We start from the raw sequence: 15,948 nt of genomic DNA on the forward strand, positions 1-15,948 counted from the left end.
CCACCACAACTTGTTAGCCGGAGGATCCTGGGGAATCCCTCGGTCTCTCTAAGCCTCAGTTTCCTCATCTACCAAGTGTGGAAGTTCAACGTGGTGGCCTATGGGGTCCTTCCCAGCTCCAGGGTCCTTTATGTGACCTTGGGTAAATCTCTTCCCGTCAGCCGGCCTTAGTCCCCTCATCTGTCAAATGAAGGGGCTGGGTCTGACGGCCTCTCTTAGGTCCAGGACAAGGGCGCATTAAAGCTATGAGTGTGACCAGATGACCGACCCTTGGCCCGTGCCAAGGGCTCTGTGTCTTCTAGACTAAAGGAAATGCTCAGCACCGCTGACGGCCGCTGTTAAGAAAGTGTCCTTATCAAACCGCCTGCGTGACCTCTCAGGGCCATTCAGCGGCCTCCTAAGGAGAGGCCCAGGGAAACAGGCCCCATGATGGGGCCCTTAGTTACTTTTTGGCCGCTGGGTTCAGTCCGGCTGGGGTGGATTGTTGCTCGAGATCCTGGTTCACAAGGCAAGTGGGGAAGGAGCACCCATCTCCAAGGCTGCAAGCAAGCAGAGAGCCGGCATCAGTGAGCTGACCAAGAATCCTCCATGCCCAAGAAGCTTTGAGGAAACCATCCATGCAAGTGTCACCCACTAGGATGGGGATGAAACCCATGCCAATGTGACCCCAGATCCCCAGGACCGGTACCTGAGGAGACCCAGCCTAGCCAGCCCCTGATGGGGAAAGGGCTTCAATGGAGCCTCCTGGGGTTACAGGGATTATGATTCTCATCTTACAGATAAGAAAGCTGAGACTCAGACAAGGGAAGTGACTGTACCAAGGTCTTATAGAGGATCACGGATCTGGAGCTAGAAGGGACCTCAAAGGCCATCCAGTCCAACCAAATCATTTTACAGACAGAGACTGAGGCCAGGGAGTTTCTTGCCCAGGTCATCCAAGTATGAATCATCAGAGGAGGAATTCAAACACACCTCCTTTAACTGTAGTCAGTTCTTTCCACGGCCCACACTGCCTCCCACTGCACATGGGAAACAATCCCACACCAGGCCATCCCTGCCTTACAAAGGTCAACTCAGAAGAATGCCACACCTGGAGAACACAGGTAACGGCCAATACTTCTTCTCATCCCCAAACACCTGGCGCAGGTTTTTGCTGAACCCCAGGCTGAAGCCATTCTTGTCTGTCCCATGGCGGAAAACAGGACTTCTGAAAGCCTCTAGGCAAGAAGAGAAAATAGAACGTCAACAGGGAAAGCGTCACATCTTGCACCTGTCCAGGGAAACATCTCTGAATACCTCCCCTGGACCACAAAGGCATGGTGGGCTCAGAGCCTAAATGTTAGGGGCCCTGGTGCTAAGCAGGGACTAGAGTGCATGCATTCCTGAAAGGGGAGGAAGACAACATCTCCCACAATGCAATGTTCAATAAAGCGGGGAGCAGCCCTTGGGCACTCCTTATGAGACACTGTTGTCTCAGGTTCTCCGAAGTCGGGAGGCAAAGCTGGGAAGTATGGAGTTGGAAGCACGTGATCAGCTCAAGGTGGGGGCCCAGAGCTAGGCCACCAGGTGGCCAATAGCTATAGTTTGGTCACAACGCCCATGAGACCACTTAATGGGGCAGAGAAGGGCTGCAGTCTGCCCTGGTGAAGGAGCTGGGTGCGATCACCTCCCCGAGCCTTGGGGATACTTGAGGCCAGGACAGAAGTCATTTATAGGATAGAAAACTGATGTGATTTACAAGAAAGGGTGTGACTTACCTAAGGTAGACTTGTTTTTGCTAACCAGCCAACAGTGGTAGCCAAAAAGAGAAGACAAACTGACGGAGAACATGGCAGCCGCAAAGAATAAGAACATAATGTGGAATTTGGCTTGGGTATCAGGAAGGCCATTCTAGAAAGAAAGAAAGAAAGAAAGAGAGAGAGAGAGAGAGAGAGAGAGAGAGAGAGAGAGAGGGAGGGAGGGAGGGAGGGAGGGAGGGAGGGAGGGAGGGAGGAAGGAAGGAAGGAAGGAAGGAAGGAAGGAAGGAAGGAAGGAAGGAAGGAAGGAAGGAAGGAAGGAAGGGAGGAAGGGAGGAAGGGAGGAAGGGAGGAAGGGGGAAGGGAGGAAGGGAGGAAGGAAGAAAAGAATAATGAATGAAAGAACAATAAAGAATAAGAAAGAAAAAAGAAGAAAAGAAAGAAAAAGGAAAGAAGGAGAAAAAAGGAAAAGAAAAGAAAAAAGAAAGGAAAGAAAAAGAAAGGGAAAATACATTGTGGGAAGGAAACATTCAACTTTGCTACATTGGGAAACTTGCCTCAACATGTGGAAAGTTGACACTTGACTTTTAAAATTTGGAAATAATTTATATTTTCACATTAACTTGGCCCATTAACTCGAATTGATGCCCATACCCAAGGAAAGGCTATGATAATGATTCAAGGAAAATACTCTATTTTGCAAAGCCAAGAAATTAATGTTGGGCAAAGTACTAGAAATTCCAGAGAGAAGGGAGCGTGAGATGTTTCTCTCTCTGAACATAGCAGGGCACAATAACAGTGTGTACCTTTCTCATGTGTTACTTACAGAGCCATTTGATCCAGGTCTGGCTCTATCTGGCCACTAGTTGAGTCAGAGATGTTAAAGCAATCTTACTGGCATGGCTCAATCTTGCCAGTCTGTGTTCTCTCCCTGAACGTTCCCACCCCCAGTTACAGGAAAGACTTACTGTCCAGAACTTGATAAAATACTGTAAATCAGTTGCAGCGATAAACAGGCAGTAGAGAAGGGAATAAGCCAAGAAAAGGAGGAAAAATTTGTAATTTGAGAATCCAACACAATTGTTCACCCTGGCAACAAAACAGCAGAAATGACATCGTGAAAATCTGGTCTTGGGGTCTCAAGATTCCTTTTTTGGCTCACCATAAACATCCAATGTGTTGGCTGGCATGGCCTGAGACCCTTTCTCAGCTTTCTCTGTGCTAAGGAGATGTTTATACAGAGGAGATCTATGTTCATGCCAACACCCCATAAGTAGAGGACTAGGGACTGAGCAGCAAGATGTAGGGAACTCCCAGATGAGGGTGCACCCTCTATCAGTGCAAGTCAGTACCTCCTATATAATGTCGAGTCTTAGAAGATTGCCCAGAGAGAACACTAAGAGATGAAGGGACTGATCCAGAGTCACCTGGTGGCCAGTGGGTGTCTGAGGCAGGATTTGAACCCCGGTCTTCTTGGCTTTGAGTTTGACTCTTTGGGTATCATGCCACTCGGTCACCTAAAGCCTTATGCTCCACTGCACTGTTGCCCATAGAAAGTTGAAAAGGGTCTCATCAACTAGAAAGGTGTGTTTCTCTCTCAGTCTCTGTATTAGTAAGCTTCCCTAGCACCTCACACACATATGAATTCTGTAAACATCGGTTCAGTCAACGTTCAACTCTGTGACTCCATTTGGGGTTTTCTTGGCAGAGATATTGGCGTGGCTTACTGTTTCCTTCTCCAGTTCACTTTACAGGTGAGGAAACGGAGGCACTCAGGGTCAAGTGACTTGCCCAGGGTCACACAGCTAGGAAGTATCTGAGGCCAGATTTGAACCCAGGAAGAGGAATCTTCCTGACTTTAGGTCCAGCACTCTATCCACTAGGATGTCACCTGGCTGCCCTGTCTGTAAACATGAATGAGGTCAAACACTCCACATCAATCATACACTATTGCCTGTGCCTTTTGGGAAGCCTCTTGCAAAGGAACTGACCCATGGGGAAGGGGAGGTGGGCAGGGCACATGAACTTGGTCAGTGATGATTTTGTTCTGGTCTTCCAGCCAAGATTCCCAAGGGCCTGGGTTTTGGTGCCTCACTGGAAGCCCTTGGTAATCCTTTTAAATTTTCCCAAATCTTGGGAAAGTGATCTGGGCATCCAGAAATGAGCGGGTTTTAGAAACACTCTGGAAGGAAGTGGAAGGATACCCAGACTCGAGCACAGCCTCTCACTGAACCAGCTGGTGGTTCTGTCACCGAACTGCCTTGTGTCTCAGTTTCTGTTCCTGTAAATGGGGAGGTGGGGAGAGATAGTGGGACTAACAGTCTTTCAGCTGCCTTCAAGGTCCAGAGTGCTTCACCTGCATTCTCTGCAAACCTGCCCAGACAAGCTGGGGGGGCCTAAGGTCCCTCTGCCTCTCCCCTCCACACCATGTCTGTGTGCACTGACGCACACCATGGTCACACTTGCACGGCTCAGCCTCAAGAGGTGAGGGATAGATGCTGAGCATAGCCCCCAGGCCCCTTAGAGTCACCCCATTTATGGAGCGGAATGCCAAGGCTGTGGATAGCTTGTCTTTTGTGTTTTAATTCTTGTGGCCCCCAGGCATAGGGTGCCCCTGAGGTCCTGCTCTTCCGGGGCAGGCAGGACAGGCAGGACAGGCAGGGCGTTACTGCTCCCTAGTCTTTGCTAATCAAGGTCGTCTTTGGGACTTCCATGCCCTTCCCCTTCCTAAAAGTGGGGGTGTGAGAGTGCTCCCTCCTCTCCCTCCCCTCCTTCCTGCTCTGTCCTGCAGGGGAGGGGGGACCCCAGGAGCTGCCACACCCTCCAGGCTCCCATGCAGAGGGCTGCCTGCCAAGCTAAGCACTGAGAAAGAGAGGGGTGGGCAGTGCTAAGAACTAGCTGCCCTGTTCTGTACCAAGTCTGTGTCCTTGGCCAGGTTTCTTCCCATGTCTCAGCCTCAGTTTTCTCATCTAGGAAATGGAGCCAGACTAGAAACTCTCCCCCTTAAATGGGGGAAACAAACCAAATACCTGGTGAGATTCCCTCCTCCCCTTGTGCCCATTCATTCACCACCCATTCATTTCCCCACCTTGCTCTGCCCTTGGGCAAGGCAGGCTTGAAAAGCCTTCCTGGTCTGTTTTCTGTCCCCTTAGGCCCAGGACCCTCCCCACTGCGTGGATGTTGCTGCCTGTCCCCTCCTCCAGCCTTGCCAGTGCTGCTGCTGGGGAGGGGGAGCCCAAGTGGAAGGTAATCAGGCCTGAAGAGGACCCTGGGCCGCTGCCCCTTGTGGGGGCTCTATTGACTGCCAAGGTTGGGAGGCTTGGGGATGTTCCCGTGAGAACGAGTCCGCTTCATGCTCAGAGAGATCTGGAGGATAAGAACCCATCAGTTTTGTTCTCATGGGTCATTTGGTGAACGAAGAAAGCAGCCTGTACCTTTGAAAAAATGCTGGGCTCGCTTGGAGCTCAGCCACGTTCCTCCTGAACATTGTTGTTCCATTATCATTGTTACATTCTGTTTCAGTCCCCAAAATGAGCCCCCCTGCAGGCTTGCTCCAAGGCCTCATCTTGGCCCAGAGGAGACCTTGACCCTCTGAGGCTCTGGAAGGGCCTGCTACCCCAGGAGGCCTCAAGGACACTCCCAGCACTGGCCTAGGTTTGTTTTCTGATGCCCCTGAGGCACCTCGGTGAAGGCCCTCTGGCCATGAATCATTAGGGCAGCGGGCAGGAAACCACGAAAGGCACAAAATGGCCTCAGTTCTGCTGGGCCCCTCTTCCTCTGCCAAGAGGGTGGCCGAGCAGCAAGGGGTACCAGGAGTCACACCACGGCCAGCTCTCTGAATGGGAGTTCCCTGTCCACTGACCAGCGAATAGGCCGACCGCTGGAGAAACTCAGCCTGCCACACTTGTCGGTTTTGCTCAGTGAAGCTAGAAGACAAAAGGAAGATGCAGCAGAATGACAGGCTAGATGACGGACAGATGACAGATTTCCTGTGGAGGAGCCAATAAAAGAGATGGAAAGTTGACTTCATCATCACTCAGGCTGTCAAAGAGGCCAGAGACAGTCTCTGCCCTCAAGGAGCCCCCAGTCTAATGGGGCACACAACAAATATAGACAAAAAGGATCCATAGGAAGTGATGAGTGGAGGGAAGACATTGGAGTGAGGAGGGCATGCAGAAGGCTTCCTGTCGAAGGCAGAACTTTAGTTGGGACTTAAAGCCAGGGAGACCAGTGGGCAGAGCAGAGGACAGAGAGTCCTCACGGCAGGAGACTAGGGGACAGCCTGAGAGAATGCCCAGAACCAAGAGATGGCATCTAATGGCAACAGGAATAATTCCATGGGGTCCTTGGTCATGGCGTGATGTTCATGATAACATTTTTTTTAAAAGACGGCCATGAAAATAACGTGACTTCTGTAGTGATGTCTGCTGCGCAGGAGCCGATGGGCAGATTCCATGGAAGTTTGGATGAGAGCCTGCTGGTGACATCTCCATCTACTTGGACTGTCTCTGGGGTGAAAGGACCTGAGTTTAAGACCCTCCCTCTGGTACCAGCTGTGGGACCATAGAAAAGCCACATCTATAGCCTCGCTGGCCCTTGGTTTCAGCTGTAAAGTGAGGCAGTAGAATTCAATGTCCCTGGCAGTCTCTCATCTGAAATCCTGCAGTGATTTCAGTATAAAACTGATAGATAATAGGGAAAAACAGGGGAAAATACGTTGGAAAATGTGTTCAAGGTTCAGGAATGAAAGGCTCCTAAGCCAGGCAGATGATGTATGCTTATATATCATGAGTATTTTCTTTGAGAATCCTGAGGGGCTGGATATTGTGAGCACCAAATAGCAGGCCAAATGTCCATTTGAAGAGACAGAAGATGATTCCTTATTGAGGTGAAAGTGATTCCCAAATTGGCCATTTGTGTATAGATAGATTACTACAAAAGATAACTATGCTAAATCGGAATAAAAATGAGAAGATACAGCATGATAATAAGGCAGCTCTAGGCTGGCCTACTTATTTTTTAATTTAAATTTTTTTTTTGCAGAGCAATTGGGGTTAAGTGACTTGCCCAGGGTCACACAGCTAGTAAGTGTTAAGTGTCTGAGGCTGGATTTGAACTCAGGTCCTCCTGAATCCAGGGTTGGTGCTCTATCCACTGCACCACCTAGCTGCCCCTAGGCTGGCCTATTTAAAGAAGCTACAGAGGGGAAAGAAGGGATAAGAGATGTTACATGGACACATTTCCTGATGAGATGACCCAGCCCAAATCAATTGCCACAACAAAGGGATCAAAGGAGCTTAGAAACTGCTTCAGACAACAAAGACCTCCTGAAGAGATAGAGCAGCATCCAAGGACAATGTTGACTGAGGATATAGAATTGTTTGTAAAGTCTTACAAAAGTTGGTAATGGTCATGAGCAGAATTAAAACACCACTTAAAACAGCAAAGGTACAAATGAGTTAAAGAAAACTCAATGAAAGCCCCAGTTGAGCCAAGCCAACCTGAGGGGATCCAAGCATGATGCTGGAAGGAGGGTGACAAACAGATGAAGGATGGAAAAGATCTGTAAGGGTCTCTATAGCAAAAACTCTTTTCTTCATCGGGGCAGGAGTCACTTTGCTTGGTCCCTAACAGCTCAGTCCTTCATGTGCTGCATGCAGCAAAGAAAACACAAATGGGAGGAGTAGCTGGTATAGAGTCAGCATCCACAAAGGAGTTCCATGCTAAAGGACACACATTTCAGGACTTGATTCTTGTGATAGCTGAAGGATGAGGGTACACCAATTGCTTGAGGACAAAAAACCTAAACCTCAGACCTTATAGGGTAGCGGAGAGAGATTGGCAGGAAGACCTGATAGCATGGGACAATGGAAATAGCACTAACTCTGGAATGAGAGGACCTGGGTTCAAATCTCTCCTTGGATACTTTCTGCTTCCCTGGGTCTTTGTTTCCTTAACTGCAAAATGAGGGTGTTAGACTAGATGGCCCCTGAGGTCCCTCCCCCTCCAGATCTAGGAGCTTCCCATAATGTTTGTTATTGGCAGATTGATAGTGTTGGGGAAGTGCAGCAGATGTGGCTGTTTGCGGGTGACTTTGGGCCAGCTGGCTGCATCCAGTCAGGGGACATGGCTGAGTCTCCTAAATAAGACCTAGAATCCCTCTCAAGTTGGCCACTGATCCACGTGGGGGAAGAATGCCTGTTGTCTCTACTCTGAGATAGACAGAATGGGTGAGTGGCTCACAGAGGGGTCCGTCGGAGCTTGTGTGGGACAAGACAAGCACCCACGAGCCGGGCCAAGAACAGAACAGGCAGAGGGGAGTGAGTCCTTTGAAAAATGGGCCCAAGCATTGCCTGAAGAACTGCTACCAGAAATGAAGATTTAATTCAAAGATCACTGAGGGGGGAAAGGAACAGCATGTAGTAGATGGGAGCGGATGGTAACAACACAGCAGAAAAGGAAGTGGACTGGTCATATGGAAAGAATGCAGGATGGTCAGCACACAGCCTGGGCTCTCTGCTGGCCTCCACATAATGGTGAGAGAGGGCAAGGATGGCCACCACAACATGGTGGGCAGCTCCCCTGGAGGACCATGGAGGACGGGTGGGCAGGGGCTGCACATGGTGAGAAGGCGTGGCTGCACTCTTGAGGAGTGTCTACACCAGGGAGGTCATAGAACCATCATGGGAACCATGTGCCTTGGATGTGTGTAGACAACCACTATCTCCCAATGAAAACCCAGACACTTTTACAAGGCAGCAGTGACCTTATTGATTGTTAGCAGAAGGTAGGGCTGCATCCTCATGGTATGATCATGAAGGATCATAGTTAACCCGAGTTTTCTTGGTTCTATGTGTGTGTGTGTGTGTGTGTGTGTGTGTGTGTGTGTGTGTGTGTGTGCGCGCGTGTATGCACATAACTCTCTGGCTTCTGCATCCCATCAGATGATTCTTTATACGCCTCTCTGAATTTTGCAGATTTCTCATTTGTCATAGGGGTATTGAGCCACTTAAAAAGGTTGTACAGAGTGATCTCTTCGTGCATCCCTTGTCTGTCTACCACCGAACTACCTTGCAGTTTCTCATGCTGACAGGGCTGAAGCAGGACAGAACAGACAAGTCAGATCTAGCTTGGAAGTGCTGGGAGGTAGATCCAAGAGCCTGGGAGAAAATTGGGAGAGAGGAACTGTGTTCACCTTGCTGCTCCCTCTCCAACAGGCCCTGGCTCCAATACCAGGCAGATTTGGGGCTCTAGAAAGGGAAAATTGGCCCAACTACCTCTTGTTCTCGAAATATATGGGAGCAAAACCCACTGTTGGGAATATTCCCCCATAACTGGACCCAAAGGAGCCCTCTCTGGTGGCTCAAACCCAAGTTCTTCATATACACGAAGCATCTCTCCATTTCAATTCACTTAAATTCAAATTCATACGTGGAAGAAATAAAGCATCACAGATATGAGTTGTACTCACCAAGGACAGTGGTGATCCATTTTCAAAATACATCTAATAAAACAAAATAAGAAAACCCCAACCCCCCCAACAGATGCACGGTGAAATCGCCAAATCATCAAAAGGCAGCACACACACACACACACACACACACACACACACACACGCACACATGTACACAGATAAACACACAGTAAGCACACAGCACTGGGACTTGGCATTGCCTAAGCACTGGATTGCGATGACCTGAAAAGCTACTTAGCAGGAAAAGCCCTATCAATCAAACACATTACTGATAGAAATGGGACCTTAAATAGGGAATGGGTCCATAAACCAATATCCTATTTCCTGTAGATGCTGACATTCAAAACAAAACAAAACACACCCACACATGCACACGTGTGACCCCACCACATTGTACAGAAATGATACAACACCCACAAAGTGGCTTTCAGTCCGGGACCAGTTTTTCTCATGACCACCAATGCTAAGCAAAGTCAAGCTAAGGGCGTCTTGGCCAACATCTTAGGGTACTTTTCACCCATGAAAGCTATTCAAGCTTAAAACTTCAACCAGACTTTGGGAACAGCTTGTGTATCTTCCATCATGCTGAAGGCAGACATTTAGGAAGACTTGTAATTTATCACGTCTTTGCCATGGATGGAATCACCACGGACCATTTTTGCCAGCGTGGTAAGAGTTTGCTTAATTGATATTTGCTCAATTAAATTGTCTTTACAGGGACTATTTAAACAAACCATTTCCTTTGTGTTTCAATGAAAGCGAGTAAAAGGTTGCACAAGCCTGGGGACTTTGCCTATAGAAAAAGACCGTGGGGGGTCAGGGATTGCTTCATTTTGCCTTTGCATACCCAGGTCCTGAGGCACTGTTTGGCACACAGTAGGTGTTTAATCATGGACAGATTTTGGAGCTGGGAGGGCCTTCCAAGGTCTAGTTTAATCCCTTACTTTAGAGATGGGGAAACCGAGGACAGAACTGAATTGAATTATGTCCAGGCAAGGAGGGTGAGCCCCACCCACTGAGGAAAAGCAAACCTCAAAACCTTATGCAGCCCAAAGAGTAAATGGTACACTGACTTTGGCCAGGTATTCTCTGGTCCCTGAGTCTGAATAGGATGAAAAAGAGACAAGAAACAGAGAAAGAAAAAAGGGCAAAGACAGCAGGCCAGAGGTGACGTTTAAATGGCCTGATCAGATTCTGCCTGTTTCCTGGAAATCACACGGCCCCTCTTTTGAGGGATTTGAAAAGGAAAATATAAAAGTTGTCTTACTTATCACAGACGGAACAGTGATGACATCGGTCGGGCTTTATGAGCTGGCATCTGTCACAATATCGGATTGCTAAGAACAGAAACATCCATTTAACCTTGGATTTGACATTCACTCAACTACCCAATTAACAAACCAGTTCCTGAAAATTCATTTTGAAAAAGCAGCCCGGATTAGCATTCTTCCAAAATCACAACTAGCTTATTTTTCATGAGAGAGAGAAGGCGAGAGAGAGAGAGAGAGAGAGAGAGAGAGAGAGAGAGAGAGAGAGAGAGAGAGAGAGAGAGAGAGAGAAGGGGAGAGAGGCAGGAGGAAGGGGAGAGAGAGGAGAGAGAAAAGGAAAGGGAGAAAAGGAGAGATAAGAAGAGAGAGAAGAAGAGAGAAAGAGGAGAGGAGAGAGAGGGAAGCAGAGGGAGAGAGTAGAGAGAAGGAGGTGGAGAGAGAAGGAGGGATGAGAGAAAGAGAGGAGAGAGAAAAGTAAAGAGAAAAAAGAAGAGAGGAGAGAGAGATGAGAGAGACAGAAACAGAGAGAGAAAGAGGGAGAGGGAGAGAGAGAAAGAGGGAGAGAGGAAGAGAGAAAGGAAGAGGGAGAGAGGGAGGAGAGAATGACCCACAGAGGCTACACCACAGCCCTTAAACCAAGAGATGGAGGGGGCTTCAGAGACCATCCAGTCCAATGCTCTCATTTTACAGATGAGGGAACTGAGGCCAGGGATGTGAAGCGATTAGACCAAGATTGTATGGGGGGGGTCAGAGTGAGGGTCCTCTTCATTGGTGTGACAGTCCCCAGTGAGGAAGGCTCTCACCAAGGACAGGTACTACTTTGGGCAAGCTTTGGCCTGGGGCTTTCTAGTAACTGGAACCTCTAATCGATGGTCAGTGGAATCACCCCAGTGCACAGAAGGCAGGCCAACATGTGGCCTTGGAGTTGAATACAGGATACAGTATCTCCTTCCGGGTCACTGTGTCATGTGCCCCTGCTGCTCAATGAATGATGTGGGCATTCTGTGGCAATAGGACCACAGTCATTACTGGCCACCTTGGTCTCAGGGGCAGTCATGGATGGTGGGGGCCCTGGAGGCTGCACAGACCCTCATCCTCTTCCCACTGACCTGGAAAATACACCTCTGCCAGCTAGTGCGGGAGGGAATGTCATCCTCCAATACAGGCGTGTGGACCATTCCCAGACAAATGAGCCCCCCTGGAGAGTCACTGTCCTTCGGCACTAGCAGGCTGGTGGCTGGGGGCATGGTGCAATGGGGCCAATGCTGGAACGGGCATGAGCGGACCTGGGTCTGAATCCCTGGGGACTTGGGCCAAGGCCTCCACCTCCTCCCTGTGCCCTGAGAGGGTCAGACCAGGGGCCCTTGAGGTTCCTTTCCAGGTGCCACAGAATCTTTGATTCTCTGACCAACACGCGAGCCAGAAGGAATCTAGCTCTTACAACGGCACACAAGTCACTGATAACAAGAGAATCAAGTAGAAGCCAGAATAGCAAAATGACAGACGGCTTTGAGTCCATCCCCCCTTCTGCTTCTCTGGTTACAACCCCATTGTCTCCCAAGCATCAAATCTAGGGCCATCTCCTCCTCCGAGGCAGACAGAGGCTGAGGCCCAGGCACCCAGCTGGTAAGCATCTGAGGCTGGATTTGAACTCAAGTCTTCCTGACTCCAGGCCCCAGCTCTGTGCACCGTGGTGGCCCCTAGCTGCACCTATCTAGTGATGAGATGGCGGCTACATGGGTGTGTGTCCAGCCAGGCCCAGTGTGACAGCTCAGCTTTCGTATAAGCGCACAGCTCTCAAGAGAGCCGACCTATGGCCCGGGCGGCATTGCCCACCACATCCACTTTCATGGCCTTGGAGCTTCTGACCACCGACATGGGGACTGAACCATGACTGTCCTTGGCTTGGAGAACAAAGAGACTTTTTTCCCTCCACAAGCGGAACAGAAACATCCTTTTGTTTGCTAGGACCACAGCGGTGGAGCTGTCCTCAAGCCAAGTTTGGCTGGTCTGCTGATGGCTTTTAGGAATAAGAAACGGAATCAAAGGGGGTGTGTGTGTGTGTGTGTGTGTGTGTGCGTGTGAGTGTGTGTGAGTGTGTGAGTGTGTGTGTGTGAGTGTGTGGCTTTCCCAGGGTCACCTGCTACAATCACTTCCTGGGGTTGGTGCCTGGTGATGGATATGTGGAAATTCAGGATGTGTGTACGTATGCATGTGTGTATGCATGTGTGTGTGTGCGTTCGTGTTTGTAGTGATGTAGGGTTGGGGGTCTGGGAGTCAGGAGGGAGCTCAGAGCTGGAGGATAAATCTGAGGATTGTCCTCATGGACATGACAACTGAGTCCACGGGAAATGCTGGGAGCAGGAGGTGAGCAGGGCAGAGGGCCCAGGACAGAGCCAGGTCATGGTCAGCCAGCATGAGCTGGATGCAGGTCCAGCAGAGGGGACAGAGGACCCAGGGAAGGCCATCAGCTCTGACCATTAAGAGCTCATGAGTAACTGGAGAGGGTGGTTTGGGGAGATGATGAGGGCAGAAGCCTGACTGCGGAAAGACAGAGCCTGAGAGGGGTGGGGACACTGACTATAGGCAGCCTTGTCTAGGGGTTTAGCCACAGAGAGGAGAGGGGTGCCAGCTAGCAGGGATGGTTAGAGCTAGCAGGGGTTTTAGGCCCATGACAGGGCATGGGCGTGCGTGTGGTCAGTAAAGAAACAACCCATAATAAGAATTATGATCTCATCTAACTGTTCAAGGTAGGGGCTCTTATCGTCTCCTTTTTGTATTTGGGGAAACTGAGGGAAACAGGCTTGACCAAGGTCATGCATCCTGCAAGTGTCTGAGGCCAGATGTGCATTTAGGTTGCTGTCTCTACTGTACCAGCGGGCTGCCAGAAGACGGGGACAGATGGGACACAAATGTGAGGGGAAGTCAGCTAGAGAAGACAGGATGAAGTGGGATCACTTGTGCACCCAGAGGGGTTTGCCTTGGCAAGGAGAATGGCCTCCTCTCCATGAGAGACAGGGAAGGAGACAGTAGGGGAAAACATCTGAGTGATGTGGATTGAGGAGGAGGTGGGGAGGAGGAAGGGGAAGAGGAAGAGGAGGAGGAGTGGGAAGAGGGGGAGACAGAAGAGGGAGTTCTCAGAGAGTGGCCTCCATTTTTTCAGTGAAATATGAAACAGCATTTTTAGGGGAGACGACTGAGGTTGGGGGAGCCATGGGAGGCTCAAGGAGGGATGGGAAGGATCAGAGAGGCTGTGGAGGGTGGGGGAGCTGGGTGCTGGGTGCTGGGGGACCGGCCACATTTCCCCCATTCTCTTCTCTCCTCTTGTTTCCAAAATTTCATTTCAATCCTAGGCCCCTCCCATGGGGATGGAGCCAGCGGGACTGACGGGGAGATGAGGAGGGGGAGGTGCGAGCCCCCTTTATTCTATTTCCAGCCTCTGCTTCTGGGTCTGACAGTTAGGGAGCCCCAGCTTCCCGCTCCCCGGCCCTGGCCCTCAAGCACTCTATCACGCAGGGTCTGCCAGGTGCCAGGCCCTGTTACCCAGAGGCCTCGAGGCCTCCCTGGGGCAGAGCCTGAGTGGACCCTGAACCTGGGGCTGGGATTGAGATCCCCCTTGGGGTGCTTACCAGCTGCATGGCCAAAGGCGAGCTGCTCACCCTGTCTGAGCCTGGGTTTCCCCAATTGTGCCCCGGGCACACCAGACTTTTAAGACTTCCTTCCCAGGGATGTTTGCTTAAGGTCCAGTGAGGTGATTCAGGACAAACCTTTAGAGCTACACCGGAGAGGTTTGTGCTTATGATTCTCATCTTCCCCTTCCTCCGCCTGCCCCTGCCACAGGGGGCTCAGGGAGCCCCCGTCACCCCCCTTCACTTGACAACCAAAGGAAGCCTGGCTCTGCCGGGAAATTCCCAGTTTGGTTGGGGTGGGGCACTTAGTGCTGGCTATTCCCCATCTCCCCACATCTCTATGCGTAGTAGGTGCTTCTCTGCTGAGCAGAGCTATAAACTCAAACATTGCTTCAGATCCCAACATGGGGGATCTAACGTTCCCTATTGGCTCAGCAGGATTGGGCAGCCAATGAGGGGGGCCTGAAAGGGGGGGATCCAGTTCATAGGAAGTAGCCAAGGATAATTACCCCCCGCAGGGATGGCTGACAGCTGCCAATGGGGTGTGAAGCCCAGTTGTTGAAAGCACCTGTAGCAATGAAATGATCTGCCATTGACCAAAAAGAATTCCCATGAATTAAAAAGCTGGGTAAGTGAGCGCTCCCCTCCCCTCCACATGCACAGGAACCCACAATTCCTTGTGCATAACAACTGCTTTCATAAAGTCAGATTCCATCATTTTCCCACGCCAAATTAAATTTACCCTCTCGTCTTGCCAAATGCAGGCTGGCTAGCCCCCTTCGAAAGAGCAGTCGCGTCCCCCACAAACAGCGGGGGAGGATTTGATGTCAGTCTCAATGAACGAACCCGAGCAGGCAGAATGGAAGGGAAATCAGAGGGCGTGTTGGCGACAGCACATCTGACATCGCTTCACACATCTTGTTGGCGTTCTAACTTGGAAGACTTAATGAAATCCCCACGTATTTGCACAATATTTAATGCCATGGATTCCATTAGCTCAAGTCCTTTAATTTTATAAATCGGAATGTGACGTTCAGTGAAAGTTCCCTCTTTGGGGATGAGCCGCGCAAACGCCTCCTCCCTCCGGACCCAAGCGAGTGAGCTTTACCTCCAGACATGGTCCTGGTGTAGATGGGAAGGTCTCTGGCTGCTCGCTTGAGGACTTCCTGGTGGGCCTCCCCACGAGGCTCTCGTTCCAGAAGCTCTTTCTCTGCGTAGGACAGGTGGAACTGGCAAAGAATTATAAAGGATAATGAGGTTTGTCAGAGAAATGGCGACTCATCGGTCCCCTCTGGTATAGCTGAAAGGGAAAAAAGTCCTTCACTCTATTACCATGAAATAAAGGTATGTGTGACATGGGACGACTCTTCCAGCCTTTGTCTGGTTGTGTGTCATTTTTATTCTTGATGTGGAAATGAAGATGATATTAAAAAAACAAGACGTTGCATTTTCTTTACTCTCCTCTGGGCTCCTAAATCTTGTGCATAGGCTTTCTCCATTAGGCTTCTCTAGTGTGATGCTAATTACCTCATATTGTTGCTTCGAAGAGGCCTTTGCGGCCAAAGGGAGGGCTTGAGAAGGGAAAAGGGGACCGTGATCTAGTCATCCTTTGAAAACTTCTGGAATGCAAACACCTCTCATTGCTGTAGGAAGTGGCTGCTTCTGCTAACGGAACTGGACCCAAGGGGAAGGTAATGAGTGTTCCTTCAATGGGGCTCCTTAAGGGACCAATCCATGCTCCAGAGGCCACGAAGTCAGAAAGGACTGGACAACAATGTGCTCCAGAGCAAGGGCCAAGCCCAGACTGGATGCTCCAGCGTAAGACTGCAGCCACCCCACAG

At 50.1% G+C, this 15,948-nt stretch overlaps 1 protein-coding gene across 1 annotated transcript in view; it reads right to left on the minus strand.

Moving 5' to 3' along the window:
• Positions 1-15,948, minus strand: part of ZDHHC2 (zinc finger DHHC-type palmitoyltransferase 2) — a 46,115-nt gene that overhangs the window by 11,829 nt on the left and 18,338 nt on the right. Inside the window, exons 4-10 of the mRNA XM_043972771.1 lie at positions 15,216-15,336; positions 10,478-10,547; positions 9,208-9,240; positions 2,705-2,825; positions 1,758-1,890; positions 1,091-1,217; positions 447-539 (exon numbers count right to left, since the gene is read on the minus strand). Of these exons, the coding sequence (XP_043828706.1) occupies positions 447-539; positions 1,091-1,217; positions 1,758-1,890; positions 2,705-2,825; positions 9,208-9,240; positions 10,478-10,547; positions 15,216-15,336 (698 nt within the window). The remainder of the gene's footprint in view (positions 1-446; positions 540-1,090; positions 1,218-1,757; positions 1,891-2,704; positions 2,826-9,207; positions 9,241-10,477; positions 10,548-15,215; positions 15,337-15,948) is intronic.

The sequence above is a fragment of the Dromiciops gliroides genome, chromosome 6 (assembly GCF_019393635.1).
Source record: "Dromiciops gliroides isolate mDroGli1 chromosome 6, mDroGli1.pri, whole genome shotgun sequence".
Lineage (NCBI taxonomy): Eukaryota > Metazoa > Chordata > Mammalia > Microbiotheria > Microbiotheriidae > Dromiciops > Dromiciops gliroides.